Below are 19,642 nucleotides of genomic sequence, written 5' to 3' on the forward strand. Positions count from 1 at the left end.
TCCCATATCAACATTATCTGCTTTAGGGCAGGGAGTAATTATAATGCTTATTCTTTGATTGCTGCCCTCTTATCTCTGTATTCCACGGAAGGGATGCTAAAGCCCGAGAGAAAGGTAGTTCCCTTTCTTAGAGGCCTATTTTATTTGAAAATGTGAAAACAAGGGCTTCCCTGGTGGCGCAGTGGTTGAGAATCCGCCTGCCGATGCAGGGGACACGGGTTTGTGTCCCGGTCCGGGAGGATCCCACATGCCGCGGAGCGGCTGGGCCCGTGAGCCATGGCCGCTGAGCCTGTGCGTCCGGAGCCTGTGCTCCGCAGCGGGAGAGGCCACAACAGTGAGAGGCCCGCGTACCGCAAAAAAAAAAAAAAAAAGTGAAAACAAGAAACTGGGAATTCTGCTTGAAGTCCTGTCTTGTAGTAACGATGGTTCATAGACAGCTGGACCATTGGGATGGAGACTCCTTTTGCCGAAGCTGCCTTTGGCTATCCAGCCCCAACCCAGAACAGGAAGAGGTAATCGCATTTCCAAAAGAGCCATGATTCATTCTGCATTCCCATCTGCACCCCGTATCATCCTCTTTGGCCATCATCACCTTCTAAAACTTCCCCATCAAAGACTTTCTAGAGGCAGGTTAGTTCTTTATGGACATTGTCTCAAGTAATTTTAGGATATATGCAGGCGAAGAATGTGGAAAGCTGTCGAACATGCTGTGCACACTCCCTGAGTGCAAGTCCCGATCTCATCCCGGGTGGAGGCACGTCTACACTTAACCCAAGCAGCTAGCCTGTTTCCTATAGGTACTGCAGAAAGAGGGGCTGTTTGTTGCCTTGTGAAATTAACATGGCCAAAGTTCCACGTTCTTTTGTTCCGCTAGTGTGTTAGGTTTTCTCAGTTCCAGAGGATTAATGGCAGGGATTCTGTTCCTCTCAAAGTAGACATTGAAGATACATGCTGAGGACACGCCCCTGGCTTGTCAGAGTAATATACCAGATCTGACATGTACCACTTTGCCACCGCTATCTAAGGTTCAGAAATATCCTTTGGTCTGTAAATAGACTCAGACTTTCAAGGGAAAGCACAGCTGACACTTAGTGGATGTCTGCTAGGCGCCGGGCACCATGCTGCTAAATGCGTTACCGTTCATCCTCACACCTTCTCACGTGTGAAGGTGGTGTTCCTCTTCCATCTTCACAGTCAAAGACACAGGCAGAACGTGATTGACTTGTTCAGGATCACATAGCTGGTAATGGATACACCTGAGATTTGAAGCTCTTTCCAGAGACTGTTCTTTCTGTGCAGTGTTACTGTCCATACAGTCCTAGGACCTCAGAGGCATCTTGTTTGGTCTCTAAGGTTAGTGCATTTCAAATAGAAGTGCACATTGTGTTGCCGAAGGCATTTCATTGCATCAGAAAATTCTTACCTATTTAGAGTTTAAATCAATTTCACTGTAACTTCCACCCAGCCATTGGTCATGGTTCTAACTTCAGAGGCCATAGAAAACAATTCCCCTTTCATCTGATAATCCTTCTGATATCCCTAGTGTGTTAGTCAAGGTCCAGGTGGGAGACAGAAACCACACAGTAACTTGAACAGGAAAAGTTTAATATAAAGAATTACTAACTAGGAATAGGAGATTGGTGACTAAATGGTAAAAAAGAGCTCTCTAAGGATTACAGGAAATAAACTTGGGAGAACCTCTTCCCCAGCTAGGTCTGAGATTCAGACCTGGCTGGAGACAGGGTGGCTGCAGCCCACAGCATGGTGAAGGTTCTCAGGTGCCACAGGCCAAGACTGGCAAACAAGAAACCAGCAGCCGCCTTGGATACCCGCGGAATTCAGCAGGAAGTTGTCCAGGGGGTGTTATCAGGCCAGCCGGGGTACTGTCGAGGGCTTCAGTTCACTGAGTTGCTGTTGAAGGTATCTGCAGAACCTGCTGGGAAGCTGCCCTTGGGGTGCCTCCTCTAAGACCCTTGGAGCACCCCAACGTGTTACATGGATGTATTGTAAATTATGCGTAGGAGATTTTATCTGCAGTCAGTTCAGACAGGTTTTTTTCCCTCCTGATTTTCCCTCTGTCACACTTCTCCTTCAGTATGGTGACTCTGCAGTGGCCACAGGCATCTCGGGGCTTCAAGAATCACAAAAACTAGACCTTCCCACAATTACGTGTTGGGTTTTTGGAAGCAGTATGATACCTTTTCTATTCTCGTTTGACAAATGTTGCGTGAAGAACAAACTGCCCTCTGTAGAGAACGCTGAGGTCTGTGGACGTGGGTCCTGTATTGAAACAAGTATTAATTTCATGCTGTGCTAAACACAGCACTTTAAAATAAGGAACCTGAGGTTAAATGGCTTCAGTCATTTCAAAGTAGAATGGGAAAAATGTAAGGCAAGTCATGAGTTTGTGTTTCTTCAGTATGCCAGAAAATCCCATGTAATTGGACCTAGATATTCGATATTTACTCTGTAAATTGATCATAATGAGAAACCAAGCCCAGTGAGTCAGGAGAGCAGGGCTGTCGAGGCAGTAAGGTGCTAAGTTAGGAAAACTGAACTCCCTCAGGGCCACAGTTCTGTGAGGGTGGATTTGGCAGCCTGGGGAGCTGTTGGTGATGGCGTGATGGGGGCAGGCGCTTTTGTGTTCAGCACATGTATTTCCCAGCAGAGCTGCAGGCAGGTTTTGAGCTAGGGTGTACCTACCTGGAAGGATTGTGCAGAGGTGGTAGAGTCCTGGTGTTCAAACCACGGGCCTGAGCGTGAGGCGGTCCAGAGCCCATTCGTCCTCTCATCACCGTGACCTTCATCAAGTCGTTTTGCTCCTCTGTCTCTCAATTGTGAGTTGAAGCTACTTTGTGGATTCTGGTTAAGACGACATTGAGAATCAGTAGTGCTGTAAGGATGTAGAGAGGATAGAAGTATTTACAATGTAAGATATTATAAAAACGCACCTATAAGAGTTTCTCCTTGCACAGCTGTGCGTGTGGATTTCATGAGAGTCATGGATGTGAGTTGATTCTTCCATCTCATTTGTGATGCGATGCTTTCACCAGTTTGTCTCCTCACAGAAGTTAGGAGAGTAATAAATACCTCGGTTTTTCTTTTTCCAGATTCTCTGTGGCCCAAAATCCGGGTTCCTTTAAAAGTTGTAAGAACTGCTGAAAACAAGTTGAGTAACCGTTTCTTCCCTTACGATGAAATCGAGACGGAGGCCGTTCTGGCCATTGACGACGATATCATTATGCTGACCTCTGATGAGCTGCAGTTCGGTTATGAGGTAAGGAGGTTTCAAACGCTGCATTTACATTTTTGATAGTTATTGCCCATTACTGCTTGTCTTTCCTACTAAAGAGTGTTATATTTCATTCTGTAAAGTCGTAATTTCTAAATTCTAGTAGCGTCCAAAAGCTGTGCGTAGGAGTGTAGGTTATGAAGCTGTTCTTTAGAACTTTGGGGAAACCCTATTCCAGAATGACAGCTGTGCCATCCACCAGTTTTGGGAACTCCCAGGGAGAGTCCCAGGGGACATTTTCAAAAGAGCATCTATGACGTTTAACAAGCACTTTAATTGATGTCTCCTTGAATACCACTTCCCCGACTCAAGCAGCTGGGCACAGCAACAATAAAAACATCAATAAGCGAAGAAGCTGGCGACACTGACAAACAGAAAGCAGACCCTGTTGATGGCTTTCTTTCTGAGTTTTAAGTGGAGAGGCTGGCTGCCTGTCTTTGGGGAGAAACATTCTCTATCACCATTCATTCGATGTGGCTGATGGATTAGACTGGGTTCAGGGGTTAAGTATGGAGACCAGTAAAGGTCTCCCCCGGGGAAAGTGCCAGAGCTGAGGCCTGGTGAAAAGCAGTAGGAATTGATGAGTCCTGTCAGGGAGGATGTACACGAGATGCATGATGGCGACAGGCTGAGGCCTGCGGCTGCGGGGGTGTAATGGTGGTATCAGACCCAAGCAAAAGAGTGTACAAATCAATTAGCTACAGCTGGCACAGGGGAGAGCGGGGGAAGTTTATCCCCCGTTGTCATCCTGTCTTTGGGAGAGAGGTAACCATTTTTAGGATTTGTTAAATTTGAGGTTCTAAGAAATCATGAAATTTTATCTAATGAAGCAATATGTGATACATATATTTATTATAGAAATTTACTTTCTAAGCCTTAAATTAGAAGTGGATTTTAAGGGGAAGAAATAGGAATCCCCCTACCACTGCCACCACCAAAAATTAAAAGCTCAAGTTTTCCCAGGTTTTTACTATATATATAAACTATATTTATATATCCATTGCGTATAAAAGAAATTGTGAAATAGACTGATGTGTGATACCTTGGTCAATGTCATTTCTGGCCAGCGAAAGGCATGAGACTAGCTAGGAAAACATACACTCATCTTTCTGGATTTATTTCTATTCATATTGGTGTCTTTCTTTCGGATCGTCACGTCTAGGGTGTTGGATGATGTTTCATACACTATCATTCCCATTTTTTCAAAAAGCAAATTACCTACTTCTTCCTCTAAGTAATAAGTAGGCAACTCATGGCAAAACCAGTTTTTCTGCCAGTATTTTCTCTCCACTGCATGTAATGGCTTCAGACTATACCCCTGTGTTTATTTTTGTGGTAAAATGAAGGTTGAAAAAGGGAACATTCCAAATGGTGTAGCCAAGATGGACAGAGTGCTACCTCTTTGATATTTCAGTTGGTCTAAATGAAGTCTAATAAAAGGAAGTTAGACTAGATGAATTCCTTTCAACCTTGAGTTGAAATCTTGGGATCTCATGAATATTGAAACCTGGGATCTCTTTCAACCTTGAGTTCGTTTCAAGCAGCAAAAAATGTGTTGATGAGAGGAAGTGCAAAACCCGGAGGGACTGAGCTTGAATCTTCACCTCTTCCCTCTGATGCCCTGTGTTTACTCCACATTACCTCTAAAGAAGTAATGTGTATCAGAGGAGTAGGGGGCAGGGAAACGCCTCATCTCCAGTAATTGGGATCTTCTCCAGATGCTATGAAAGGAACAACTTTCCTAACTACTATCTATATACAACTTACTATGTTCCTATCAATTTACTGGGTGTTTACATACATTAATGATCTTTTCCCAAACCTGCAAGGCAGTTCTTGTTTTTCACCTTCTTTACTGAGACTAAGCAAGGTTAGATAACTTGCCTGCAGTCACACAGGTAAATAAGTGGAAGAGTTGGGGTTTAAATTCAAGTTTGTGTGACACTATACTGTCTTCCCTGAGGATTTTTACCATGTCAGAGACTACTGGTCCTCAAAAGTAGTCCTCAGAACCATCAGCATATCCCTTGTCCATCACTAACTTACCTTGCTGCTAAGGAAAACTAATATTTTTCAGGCATCCCTGCCACTAGTGCTTTAGGGTAACTTTGTAAAGTTATTTCTTGTATAGTAATTAATATAATGAACAAAGTTAGGACAGTACTGGGCCCAAGTTTCTACTCTGTCACCATGGACAACTTATGTAATCTCTCTGGGTTGTAGTTTTTTCTTATATAAAATGGCACTAACGGTATCTGCTTCATTGGGTTGTCGCGTACATTAGATAAGATTGTGTAGCACCACCACGTGGACAGCGCTCGGGAAGTACCCGTTCTGGGTGGTGGGCAGTGTGCTCTTCTGCTCTTCATGAGATGCCACATTAGCAGCTGCTACCACGACTGCTGCTGTCATTCTCATGATTCCGCTGATTCATGAGGAAGGTTGATGGTTGTGTCCATCATTCAGAAGGGACAGTTCTCTTCTGGAGAGGGTACCCAGTTTTGTGTTGAATCGGAAGACAGAAGATGGTGCTCCTAAATCCTGTTTTTTATGCCAAAGGCTAGGATTACTCTCATGCAAGCTTGACGGATTAAATGAACAAACAAATCAGTTAACAAAAATTTATGTCCTAGGAGAGTTATGTTGGAGCCCAGAACTACTTCTTCGTCACAGTTATCACAGTGTGTTAGGACTGTATCTATCTTGTTGACTGCTCTTCATCCTTCAGTGCTCAGATCAAAAGAAGCTTTCAGAATTCTCCAGACTAGAGCACTCTACCTCTCTGTGAGCAAATAATTGTGAAGTGTGTTGTTTAGTGTCTGCTTTTCTTCGAGAATGTAAGCCCCATAGGGACAGAACCACGGCTGTCTTGTTCATTGCTGTATCCTCTTTGCCTAACCCAATTCAGTCCGTTCATCAGATACTCAGTAATGTTTGATGAATGAATAAATCTTCATTACCAGCATGCATATGAAAGATAGGAGAGAGATTACTCTGGCCTGCGTGCCTTTCCACTTCACTGTGATCCACAATCTGGATACAGCCATTTTAGAAAGCAGTTTGGAGTTTAAAATGTTAAACATATATCTACCACGTGACCCCACCATTCTCCTCACAGAGATTCACCCTAGAGAAATAAGAGCATAAGTAAACACAAATACTTGTACGCTAATACAAGTATTAGTATTTGTACTTGCAGCTTTTATTTGTAAAAGCCAAAATCTGGAGGGGACAAAAAAAAAAGTCTTATCAAAAGTTGAATGAATAAACTAATTGTGGTATATCCATACAATAGAATACTACTCAGTAATAAATTGATGAGCTCTTGATGCATACGACAACATGGTTGTATTTAAAAATAATTATGCCGAGTGAGTGAAGCAAGATGAAAAAGAACATATTTTATGATTTCATTTATAGAAAACACAAACTAATCTTTAGTGATCAAGAGATCGGTGGTTGCCTGGAGAAGGGGTAGGGAGGGTCAGCTTGAAAAATGTATTAAAAAGGGGGGCCATATAGGTTCATTGCAAACCACAAAACATTGCTGAGAGAAATTGAACAACTTCATAAATGGAAAGATGTATCATACGTCTGAATCCAAAGACTCACTATCATTAAGGTGTAAGTTCTCCCCAAACTGATTTATAGATTCAAAGCAAGCCCAGTCAGAATCCCAGAAGGCTTTTTAAAAAGTTAAAATTGACAAGCTAGTTCTCAAGTTGAAATGGAAACACAATGGGCCTGGAAAAGCCAAAGCAATTTTAAGAAAGAAGGACAAAATTGCGGGACTACCTTATTTTAAGACTTCTATAAAGCTACAGTAATCAGGACTCTGTGGTACGGGTGTAAACTTAGACGTGTAGATCAATGAAATAGAATAGAGGCCAGAAATAGACCACACGTGTCATCAATCAGTTTTCAGCAAAAGACCCAAGTCAGTTCAATAGCGGTGGGACAGGCTTTTCACTAAACGGTGCTGGAGTAATTTGATATCCATATGTCAGTTCAGAATGGATCCTAGCCCTAAATGCAGGAACTAAAATTATAAAGCTTCTTAAAGAAAACAGTGGAAAAAGTTCTAGTGTACCTGAGCTAAGCAATGTTTGTTTTTTTCCTTTAAGTAAGAGACAAATAGCACAGGATATAAAAGAAACCAAATTGGACTTCATCAAAATTAACACTTTTTAAAAAGACACTTCTAAGAAAATAAAAAGGCAAGTCATAGACTGGGAAAAATATTTTCAAAATATATAAAGAACTCTCATACCTCTATAATAAGAAAACAAGTCAGTTAAAAATAGGCAGAAGATTTGAACAGTTACTTCATAAAAGAAGATATAGAGATGTAAACTAACATATGAAAAAACTCTCCACCTCATAGTCATTAGGGCAATTCTAAAGTAAAAGCACGATGAGTTACCACTATATACCCACTAGAATGATGAAATAAAATTTAAAATACTGATAGTGCCACATGTTGGTTAGACTGTGGAGCAACTTAGAACTCTCATACATATTGGTTAAAATGCTAAATGGTACAACCAGGTTGGGAAAATGTTTGGCAGGTTCTCATAAAGTTAAAAAAAGTTATACTTTTCATATGACCCAGCTTCCAAAAGAAATAAAAACGTATGTGTATGGAATTACATATGCTACCAAATGTAAAATAGATAGCTAGTGGGAAGCAGCCGCATAGCACAGGGCGATCAGCTGGGTGCTTTGTGACCACCTAGAGGGGTGGGATAGAGAGGGTGGGAGGGAGATGCAAGAGGGAGGAGATATGGGGATGTATGTATATGTATAGCTGATTCACTCTGTTATAAAGCAGAAACTAACAGACCACTGTAAAGCAATTATACTCCAATAAAGATGTTAAAAAAAATTTTTAAAAACAGAATAAACAAACAACAAAAAAATCCCCACAAATTTCACTATCAGGAATGAAAAGCAATTAAGGAAGTGTTGTCACTATAGATCCTACAGGCATTAAAAGAATATTATGAAAATTTATATGAAATGTAAAAATTCTTTGAAAATTGCAACTTATGTAAAATTAAACAGAATATGTACCCTCTATTAAAGAAATTCAAGTTGTTATCAAAATTTTCCTACAAGGAAAAATCCAGGCCCAGATGGTTTTACTGGTGATTTCTTGAACATAAAGTGATAGTTTCAGGTTGGAGATAAACTTAGAGATAATCTAGCTTGCTCACTTTTAATTATAGGTAAGCCCCATCCATAAACTATATGAAGCCCATAAATGACTTATCCAATATCACCCAGTTAGTAAGTGGCACTTAATAAGGGCATACAACTCATTTTGGTGCTATTTTCCCCATACCATGCCACCTGGGAAGATTTTATTATGTAACTGTACTATTTGCGCCTCTGTGCTATTCAAACCCATTTGTTTGAAACCTCTCTTTGGTGAAGGTAAAAACACCTGAACATTTTGTTTCCTATTCCAATATTAACAAATAAGAATCCGTATCAGTCAGGAAAACAGAATCTATACTAATTGTTTCAACAGAATGGATTTAGTATATGAAATTTTCTAATAGAGGTATTAGAGAGCTGAGAGGGCAAACAGGGACTACTGAAAGTATAAAGAGAGAATAACTCCAGGGAGCGTCCACTACCCCTAGGGTGGGAGGAACAAAGGAAGAGAGGGAAGAGGCTGGGTTCGTTAGAACCTAGAAGCTTGGAAGAGACCCCCCACCCCACCCCCTCACCCCTGGGGCTGGGCCTTAAACCTCTGAGGAGGGGCCACTGGCTGGCTATTGCTAGTACTTCTGAGGGTAAGGCTGGCTCTGCCGGAAGAGGCTAGAACCACATTCTGCTGCTGGGGTGAAATGCCACACTGTCGGGAAAAGCAGGCAAAACAGGAAGTAATTCCCTTCTCCTTTTCTCTAGTTTTCCAGTCTCTCTCTAGTGCACCCTGTTGGTAGACCACCTAGCAAAGGTGAGATGTTTGCAGAGTCTCAGCCCTAGCATCACAAGGCAGAATTAGAAGCAGGGCTTGGGGCTACAAGTCAGTAGCTTTATAACCAGTGCAGTCTACCCCTTTGGCTACCCCAGAGCATCCATACAGACCCTTCTACACGTATTTGAACTTCATGCAGCAACAGTAACAACTGTATTCTTTTCACTAAGAAGGATGCAGCAGCTGTCCCTTATACATATACAGGCCTTGCATTCCCTCCCCTAGAAGGTGAGACACAGAGTCCCAATGGTCATAATATCAGTCTCTGGTTAATTATTTATTCTTTCTTTAATTTTGTCACAATTCTACTTAGTATTCTGTAACTTAATGAATAAATTATAGGCTTCCAATTCTGGACAAGATTGAGCAAGCACATTCCACCCTAGTCCTAGAAAAAGAAGACAGACTGGCTAGGGTCCTCAGGACCTAAGGGATACTCCAGCAGTGAGTTCCCTTGGATTTTTTTTTTCCTTCCTTCCTCCCTCCTTCCCTCCCTCCTGTATACCCCAGCCTCAGTGCTGCAGAAGGCCATGACGCTCATAGGCACAGATAACGAGCATACAAACGCAGAAAAAGAAAAAGAAAAAGAAAAACCCGCTTTCTCTTGTAAGGACTGGGAAGAGGGCAGCCCTGCTGATGGAACGCTTTTGACTGTACCTACTCTACACCAGGCAAACACCATGAAAGAAGCCATATGTACCCCTGCCAACTAGATGCTGTGACTGGGGGGATTGTCGTTCAGAGCCCTGCTGACCGTTCCCACCCTGCACTACCAGGAGGCAAGAGCAGAGACGGCACTCCTCCCCTGTCCCCTCTCCACTCTGGAGACTGTGGGGTGGAACTCAGTTGACCTTCCATGTCCTCCATGAAGTGAATGTTAGCGAAGACGCAGCTGCAGAGACTGGGGGCTGGGGGGCGGTGTCCTGTCCACCATCCCCAGCCTGCACCAAGCAACAGACAGCAAAGAGACAGCACCTCATCCGTTCCCAACTCGAGAGTGGAGGGAAGGTTATGGAAAGGAGGGATTCCTCCTGGGCACACTGTCACCCCTCTCCCTTCAGATCAGCCCATGCATGAAACTGACTAGAATCAACACAGCAAAGGCTTTGAGAAGGAAACTGTAGTGTAGAATACTGCCCAGGTTTCAAATTAGCCTCTGGGTAGCACACAAATTAGGCAGACCAGAATAGCACGATATAGTCTTTGAAAATTCAATTGATATTCAATCCAGAGCCCACAAAATGGATCCGGACATGCACTCTGAACCTAAGCTCCCTGCTAAAACAGAAAATGTGAAAGGCAGCACCATCTCACAGTAACACTCAGCATGTTCAGGAAACAATCCAAAATTACTCATCATACCAAGAACCAGGAAAATTGCAACTTTAATGAGAAAAGATAATCAACAGTTGCCAACACCAAAATGACACAGATATCGGGATTATCGACCAGGATATTAAAACTGCTATCATAAAAAATCCTCTAATAAGTAATTATGAGCACTGTTGAAACAAATGGAAAAATAGAAAGTCTCAGCAAAGAAACAGAAGATACAAAGAAGAACCAGATGGAAATTTCAGTACTGAAAATTGCAGTAACCAAAATTTGAAACTCACTGGGTGGGCTCAATAGGTGAATGGAGATAACAGGAAAGAACTGGTGAACTTGAGGATAAATCAATAGGAATTATCCAATCTAAACAGCACGGAGAAAATAGATTGGGAAAAAAAAAATGCACAGAGCCTCAGGGACCTGTGGGACAATCACAAAAGATATAACATTTGTGTCATCAGAGTCCCAGAAGGAGAAGAGAAAGAATATGGGGCAGAAAAAAATATTTAAAGAAATAGCTGAAAGCTTCCAAAATTTGTCAGAGGTCATTAAACTTATAGACTTAAGAGGCTGAGGAAACTACAGACATCTGAAGAATAAGTTATATAGACTATATACATTGTATATATGGAATATGTCATAGCTATAATTCTTATATCAAATTGGAAAAGAAGAGACAAATAAATTGGTGTGTATATGGTAAGGAATCGAGAAAACTGCATGGCTGCTACGTTCTTCTGCAGCTTACTCGTGAGCCATAGTTGATATTTATGACTTTTTTACACTGCTCATCCCACATCCTTTTATCCTCAGCCAGCACTCTAGTATGTTTATTACAGACCCAGTTTCTTTAATGGCTCTAGTACTATTAAGGCTTTCTATCTCTTCCTGTGTTAGTTTTGATAAGCTGTGTTTTTCAAGGACTCTGTTCGTTTAATTTAAATTGTGAAATGCATTGCTATAAAATGATCCATACTATTATCTTGTTATTGTTTAAAGTCTATAAGATCGGGATTGCTGTGCTCTTTTTCATTCCTGATATTGACAACTTTTGTTTTCTCTCCTTTTCTTGAGCCTTGTTAGAGGTATATCAGTGTCATATTCTTTGCAAAGAATCAACTTTTGATTTTGTTGATTTTTCTTTAGTGTGTATTTGTTTTGTATTTCATTAACTACTCTTTTCTTGATTAATCTCTTCCTCTAATTTCATGAGTTTAAGTGGCTGTTATTTTTCTAACCTTTTGACTTGATAGCTGAGATCAGTGATTTCAGTATTTATTTTTCTAATATATGCATTTAAAGCTGTAAATTTCTCCTTAATTACTGCTTTAGGTACCTTCCCAAGTTTTGATTTGTCATATTTTCATTATCCTTAAGTTTAAAATATTTTCTGATTTCTTTTGTAATATCTTCTTTGACCCATAGTTATATAAAAGTATACTGCTTACTTTTGTCAGTTTTTAAAGTTACCTTTTTCTTATTGAGTTCTGATTTGATTCCACTGTGGGCAGAAAATATACTCCCTATGAATTCATCATTTTGAAACGTGTTGAGACTATATGGCTCAGTAAAAGGTCTATTTTGGTTAATGTTCTGTGTGCCCCTAAAGAGTCTGCATTCTGCAGTTGTAGATTTAATGATCTTACTAGGTCAGTTAGGTAACGTTAGGTACATTGGCACTTTTAGTACAACCAGAATGTTCCCCTGCTTATTCTTCTGTGAAATAGGCATCTTCGTTTCTTCTGGTTTGGCTGTGTGTGTGTGTGTGTATCTATAGTCTTTATTAGTTTTGTAGTAGTTAAATTCATTATCCTAGATTAAATAAAAAATCGTTTAAACACAGTATTTAATATGTGAGAATCAAAGAGAAACCATGCAGCAGACCTTTCTCACTGTGGCTCCAAAGCATTTTTAGAGAAATCTGGAGAGACAGAGGCGTCTCCCCATTTGGGAATTTTTCAGGAAGGGGCAGCCAGCAGTCCTCCGGTATCTAAGGTGGTTTTACTAGTCCTTCCTGGAGCTGAAGAATAGACCAGATGACTTCCTAAAATCCCTCAGGTGTCGTGAATCTAAGGGATCAGAAGTACAGGCAAATGTATAAGGTATGGGTTCACGTGAAAAAGAATCCAACTTGTATGCGTAAGAAGTGTCAAACTCCTTTGCTTTCCTGTGAAACCTAGAGAGATTGCTTGTGTGAGGATCCAGGGGTATTTGGAGGCAATGCCAACAGCTTTTTAGGATTGAAAGGGAGAGCACAGCCGTTGCCTCAGCAGAGGAGAGCGTGGTGACCCGGGGTCTGTTCTGATGGCGTTTCTGCTGATGCCTCTTTGGAGGCCTGACATATGTTTCTCACAACGAGAGGGCATTGTAAAGCAGAGCTTTAGTTAGAGGGTTGGAAGCATCACTTTACAGAAACCATTTTAAAGCAGCAGGCTCCACAGCTTGCTTAAGGGACACAGAGCAGAGTCTGAAGGCAGCTCGCAGACGGCACCCTCCCCGAGCTATGAGAAAGAAGGGTGGCCTCCCGTCAGAGCCCAGAGATGAAAGAGGAATGAAGGGGGAAGGTCTACCTGGGCTGTAAGCTTGAAACCCGTCACGACCTCCGGAATCCCTTTCCCAGAGGAAGTTGCTGGAGCCACGGCAGTGCTCGGCCAGCCTCTGCAAAACCATAGCACACGTAGGGAACGTTAACACTGTACTGGGGTCCACGGACAAGGCAGACAGCTCTGTTTTAAAGAAACCCGGCATCAGAACGGGAAGGGACCTTGGAGACCATCCTGTCACTTCATGCTTTATTGCCGAGAAAACTGAGGTGCGAGGAGGTTAAGTTACTTCTGTAAGGTGTTAAATGTACGTTGAATATAACCCTTTAAGGGACGCCCTAGCAAGTTCTTGGGAATGCAAGGCCAGACCCTGTAGGAAAGGCCTTTTTTCTTCCAGTGTCTGTGACTTGAGGACACAGACATGTGGATTCAAGACCTAATGCCTGGGTATCATTATTTATTTAATTGGAAGAAAACATAGGGGTCATTTGCCTGTTTAAATGGGTCATATTCCCTGTTGGAAGGCAAAGAGCTTTGGGAAATGTTACATTCCCTCGCCAGCCCCGAAATCAGGAGCGAAAGAATGATCTTCTCTGGTCCTGCGTGTTTCTGACTTGTTTGACAAGCTCTAGTGAGCTACCAGATGTGGAGATTCTTTTCAGCCTGGGATAATTTATTTATCTGTTTATGTATTTTACCAGGAAAGTATCTATTGAGTTCTTGATACTCATTTGCAAGGAGCTCCTGGGGGAACAGTAGCAGTGTATAGTGTTACTTGAATGTTTGATTTTTTTCCCCCCAAGTCTGTCTGCTTTTATTTCAGACCTAAAGAGCTGGGAAATAAAATGCAACTTGTTCCTCCTCCCCTCCCCCGCCTTTAAGAGAGGCCGTTTAAAACATGTGGCAGAAAATGAGCCATGCAGACTTGGCTGGATGTATGAACCCGGGAATTTATTTTTCCTTTCGTACTTTGATCCTCATTTCCAACCATAAAAAATTATTAGTAGCCCTTAAGTGTTGAACATTTTTCACCTGAGAGATGTGAAACACTCTTGGCTAATAATACTGGTTATAAAATCAGTCCTTCATGTGGGGATGGGAATTGACTAAGAGCAACTGTCTGTTGTTAGGTGCACACACTGCTGATGCCTTTCTTTTACTGCCTGTGCGTCCCCTAGGTGGCAGCGGCTGGTGAAACCTCTTGGGTGCTAATCAGTTATGATAATTTATTTGTTTTATTTTGTTCACAACTCCCCAAGGTAATGGCAAGTAAAGGATCATGAGAAGACAGCAAAATAGCATGGAATGCCCTACTTTTTCTCATGAGAACGTGAAACCACCTCTGAGTGCGTTCTCCTGCTATAGGAAGCACCAAGATGAAAGGCAACCCAAGTTAGAACGAGCTTGGGTGTACGTGTGGTCGCACGGGGGAGTCACAGGCCAGTTGATGTGGTGGAGGCGGAACTTGTGTTTGGGTTGACGTTGGAAGCTAGGTCGGTTCAGCCATATAGGGCCAGCTGATGGACAGGCTAAGAGGTCAGCTGAAAAGTCAAAGGCGGTGAAGAGGTGTCATAGGTTTGCAAAGAGATATATGGTCCAGGCAGTCAGATCACAGGATGAATTAGAGATGACAGACTGAAGACAGGGAAAGCCAGTTAGATAATGGTAGTGGAAAACCTATAAGCTTAATGTTCATCTGGATTGAAGAACCAAGAAGGGAAAGGTGGGCTCCGTCATAGCTCAGATTTGATTGGTAACGAGGGAACTTGGCTAAGTGGAGAATTCCAGAGCTGAGACTCTATATACAGTTAACTTTTAAACAGAGTTAGTAAAATTTAGAGCTAAATGTATTCATCCAGGGAGAGGGGGAGAGATGATGTATTCTGTGATTCTAAATAAACTATCCCACTTTCTGTCTCCTCACTAGAAGAGCAGAAAGATGGAAACACCTATCTTAGAATTAGACTTAATAATAACCTCTTTTAAAAAGCTAGTGGGTAACTTTAAAAAAGAAAATAGGTTGTCTCGGTCCTTCTGTTTGTCCCTCTCTGAGCCGTCTGCCAGTAAAGTGCCACAGATACCGGGTCTTGGACTGGGTCTCAAGACTGTTTCCCACAGACTTGTGGTTATGATCTTTCTGATGGGAATTGGCTGCTTTCCTCTCTAGATTTAAGTCCCAGAGTCCTAGATCTGAAATTGTGCTCAAGGTTGTTGGGAATCCAGGGCGGGTTTTCTTTACGGTACATGGAACCACCTGTCTCATCCTGCCATGGGCCCTACGACAGGCTTACACTCTTTGGTTTCACCTAGAGCACCGGGAAACTGGGTTCTCATCGCCAACACTGATAAAAATGAAACGTCCCTGAAGGAGGGCCCAAATGCAAGGGACATCCCTGCAGCAGACAACCTAACTATTGGAAGTGCCTTGGCCTTCAGTGGGACCCAGTGCCATAGATTTCCTTTCCTTGGCCTCTCAGCTGACTCAGATCCTTGAGCCTCCGCATGGCCTGACCCAGTGGCTGCCTGGAAAGACTGGGAGTTCGGGTGTTTCCTTCTCCTCTCTGGATGATGGACTGTAGCAGCAGTGTACCGTGGAGCCAGCACAGGTGTCGGTCCCCATGAGTACAGGCACCGGCCGTCCCAAGGAGCCGGGCCTGCCTTGGGCGTGCGCAAAATCAAACCTTGTCAGAGCTGTTCGGGGTCAGCATTTGTGCTGGGTCTGCGCTAAGGCTTTACAGTAGCTATAGAACCATTTTGTCAAAGCTGAGCTTTTTGAACACTAAAAATTGTCTAGGACTTGCGGTGACTTCTTCTTTTAGGATCTGAAGAAGCTGATGGCTGGAAGCTCTCTTTGAGCCTTGCGTATTACATCTGAGTGAGTGACAGTTCCCCTCTGAGTCTCCTTCCTGGGCCTGGCCACCATACAGATCAATGGTGTGGACTATTGAAAGGACATCTGTCTCTCTTTACTTCCATTTTTCTCCCTTTTCTTAAGTACATGAAGAGTTGCCTTTATAGAGACTGATGTTCTGAGAAGAGGGAGCAGGCCGGATGGCTCATTCTGTGAGTGTCCTTGCCCATGAGGTATAGTCAGGGCTCCCCTCACAGGAGGCATGAGGAAGACTGAGGCCAGAGGGGAGTCATTCTTCTTAGAGAATTACCTCCCTGGGGTCTTCACATCGCTTCGGGCTCCCTGTTTCCAGCCTGTGGGAGACCTGAACCCTCTGATAGGTCTGTCCTATCACCAGCTTGCAGACTCGAGGGGCCTGGAGGGAGAATAGTTCATGTGTGCCGCTCTGAGCACGAGCTGCTGAAAGCGGACCCCGAGTGGCAGGCCGGGGCCCACGGAGGTGCTGAGAGAAGCTGCAGTGAGGTTTGACCTCTCGGAGCTTTTCTAAAGCACCCAGTCCCCATCGGAGGGTAAGTCAAACAAATATTAAGGAAAGGAAATCGAATATGTCTGCTGAACACTGAAATAACATCTGATGGTTTAAAAAAGCACCCAGTTGGGAATTACAATAGAGTGACACTTTTTCCTTCCCCACTGAGCAAATTAAAACAGCAAGCTCATAATTTGTTTGCCTAGCCATTAATGAAACATCAAATGTAGGACTCGGGGCTCCTTATCCCAGAGAGGGAGCCTGCTGCCCGCTGGTACATCAGGTGTCTTCGTTGAAGGGTGTCTCCTCCTCACAGACTCCCATCCCACGGAAGTCAGGTGAGTTAGATTTGCAGTTTTCCATAAGCGCTTATTTTGTTGGGCAGTGCCGGTGAGGAAAGAGCTCCCCTGACCTTCCCACTCCCCGCCCTACGTGCCCCCCATCCCGGCCACACCTCGCCATCTTTCTTGTCCGCAGCACCGGCAAGCCCACCCGGCCCCGGAGTTCTGTGGCTCAAGAATGAATGTTTGTAATGTGGGATAGTTATTTTAAAGAGGTGTTGGTACACTTGATGGTTTAAAGAATGCATACTTTCCCTCCCCCATCCAAAAGGAGATAACTGTCGTGATATCCCAGCCCTGAGAGGATCCATATGTTTACGGGTTATTGTTCCAAAACCTGCCTGTTGCCTCTTTGGGATTGATTACAGGCTTTGGCTGCTCCAGGAATCCAGAGCTTCAGGATTTGGTTTATGATTTGGGAATAGGGGGAATTTGTCTTGCATGGGCTGCTTATCTGCCTTGATTTTCATAGGGGTGCTTAAAGGAGGCGTGTGGGCAGGACTTGGCATGGGACCAGGGGAAATGAAAGCCATCCTGGCCCTATCCAGGCCCTGAACTCCCCCCGCAGCTCTCTCAGGAGGGCAGAGCCTGCAGCTTTCGGAGCAGAATTCTGTGGTGTGCTGCCCAAGTGTGAAGCCGCACCGTTCATTGCCACTTGTAAAATTGCTTGCAAAATCGTGAGTTTAAGACAGTGGTTGGTGGTTGCTATCGCATTAGGCATAGCAATTCCCTGTTTGGGAAGAATAGAAAGAAAGAAAACTTTAAAGGAACGGAGTAGTCCCCAAACCTTAAAAATGTCACACCTGGGAGAATGAATCTCAAGAAAACAAGGTGAGCTAATCAGTGTGATAAAATTACAACTCACCTCTTAGGTCAGATTTATTTCTTGCTGCTCCAAAATTGGTGCGTAGGGTTAATCGTGATTGCAGTATATTGCTTACTATCTGTTGGCTGCTTTAGATCAAAACTTGTCAACCTTTAAAAGCAAAATTTCTAGGTTCCCATCCAGCCTCTGGAGTTGGGGCTGAAGACTTGAGGGATGGGGCAGAGGTCCTGATCACATGTTGATACTCTGCTCCTGGAAGGGGCAGGAAAGGGCTAACTTCTTATAACCGAGGCCACTAATTCACATCGGTGGCGTAGATCTGGGGCTGGATTGACAAACCCCCCTCTTTAGCTCGGTCCATTCAGACAGGATTGTGTTTGCCTGGTCTACTGCTCTGTGCCTAGTGGGTGCTCAGTCAGTATTTACTGATTGAGTGCACGTAATGTGGTTGGATATGGAATTTTTTTATATATAATTTCTATGAGTGAAATTAGAAGGAGTTTTTCAAAGTTTAAATGATTCTGTATTTTGTATTCAGTGGGAGAACTCTGGTTTTCTCCTTGCTGGCCTGCTTAAACAGAGAGCAAAGAGTACAATTTTGTACTGATAATTTACCTGGTTGGGGGCAATAGGGATCTCAGCCCTAACTTTGTAATTTAACTTCCTTTTCCTTTATCCTCTTAAAATGAAATCCATGAAGCTTTTTCCTTATTCTCTGCTTTCCCATCCCCGACTTAATTCTTTTTTTGTACTTTTTCCTGCATCCTTGCTTTCTTTCATCTCTAGCTTTCTATGCATATGTCATTAGGTTTTCTCAGTGGTAAGCTCCTTAGTAACAAGATATATCCTTTATTTTTGTATTCACTCTTTGAAGTATAAGACAGTCCCTAGAAAATAGTTGGGGGCAACTGATTTTTGACCAGAGGTGCAAACGCAATACAGTGGAGGAAAGACAGCTCTGTTAATGAATGGTTCTAGACAAATTGGACATCCAGAGGCAAAAATTTAACCTTGACCTAAACCTCACACCTTACAGAAAAATTAACTGGAAGTGAATCATGGGCTTAAACATATGAAACGTAAAACTATGAAACTTTCAGGAAAAAAGCTTAAGGAGAAAACTCTTCAGGATCTAGGGCTAGACAAAGAGAAGCATGATTCATAAAAGGAAAAGTTGATAAATTGGACCTCATCAACATTTAAAACTTATGCTCTGGGGCTTCCCTGGTGGCGCAGCGGTTGAGAGTCCGCCTGCCGATGCAGGGGACGTGGGTTCGTGCCCCGGTCCGGGAGGATCCCACATGCCGCAGAGCGGCTGGGCCTGTGAGCCATAGCCGCTGAGCCTGTGCGTCCAGAGCCTGTGCTCTGCAACAGGAGAGACCACAACATACTGCATACTGCAAAAAAAACTTATGCTCTGTGAAAGGCCTTGTGAAGAGGATTAAAAGACAAGCTGCAGACTGAGGGAAACTATTTGCAAACAACGTATCCAACAAAGGAGGAGCACCTAGGATATATAACTCTCAAAACTCAACAGCAAAAGACAATCCAATTAGAACATGCGCAAAGGACAGGAGCAGTTATTTCACTGAAGAGTATATACAGATGGCGAAAAGCACGTGAAAAGATGTTTGACATCATTAACCATTAAAGATTAAAACTGGAATTACATACACCTATCAGAATGGCTAAAATTTTTTAAAAAATTGTCACACCACCAAACGCTGGTGAAGATGCAGAGAAACTGGATCTCTCATACATTACTGGTAGGAATGTAAACTGGTACAGCCACTCTGGAAAAACAGTTTGGGCCATTTCTTATAAAACTAAGCACGCAACTACCACACGACACAGCATTTGCACTCGGGCATTTATTCCAGAGGCAGTAAAATTTCTGCCGACGCAAAAACCTGTATGCAAATGTTCGTAGAGCTTTGTTTGT

The 19,642-nt window shown here is 43.0% G+C and overlaps 1 protein-coding gene across 2 annotated transcripts in view; it reads left to right on the forward strand.

Moving 5' to 3' along the window:
• EXT2 (exostosin glycosyltransferase 2) overlaps window positions 1–19,642 on the forward strand; it is a 129,314-nt gene that overhangs the window by 88,105 nt on the left and 21,567 nt on the right. For both annotated transcript variants that reach the window (XM_082660262.1, XM_082660261.1), the window contains exon 10: window positions 3,111–3,277. In XM_082660262.1, coding sequence (XP_082516388.1) covers window positions 3,111–3,277 — 167 coding nt within the window. The remainder of the gene's footprint in view (window positions 1–3,110; window positions 3,278–19,642) is intronic.

This window comes from Grampus griseus (genome assembly GCF_964374135.1).
Source record: "Grampus griseus genome assembly, chromosome: 8".
NCBI lineage: Eukaryota > Metazoa > Chordata > Mammalia > Artiodactyla > Delphinidae > Grampus > Grampus griseus.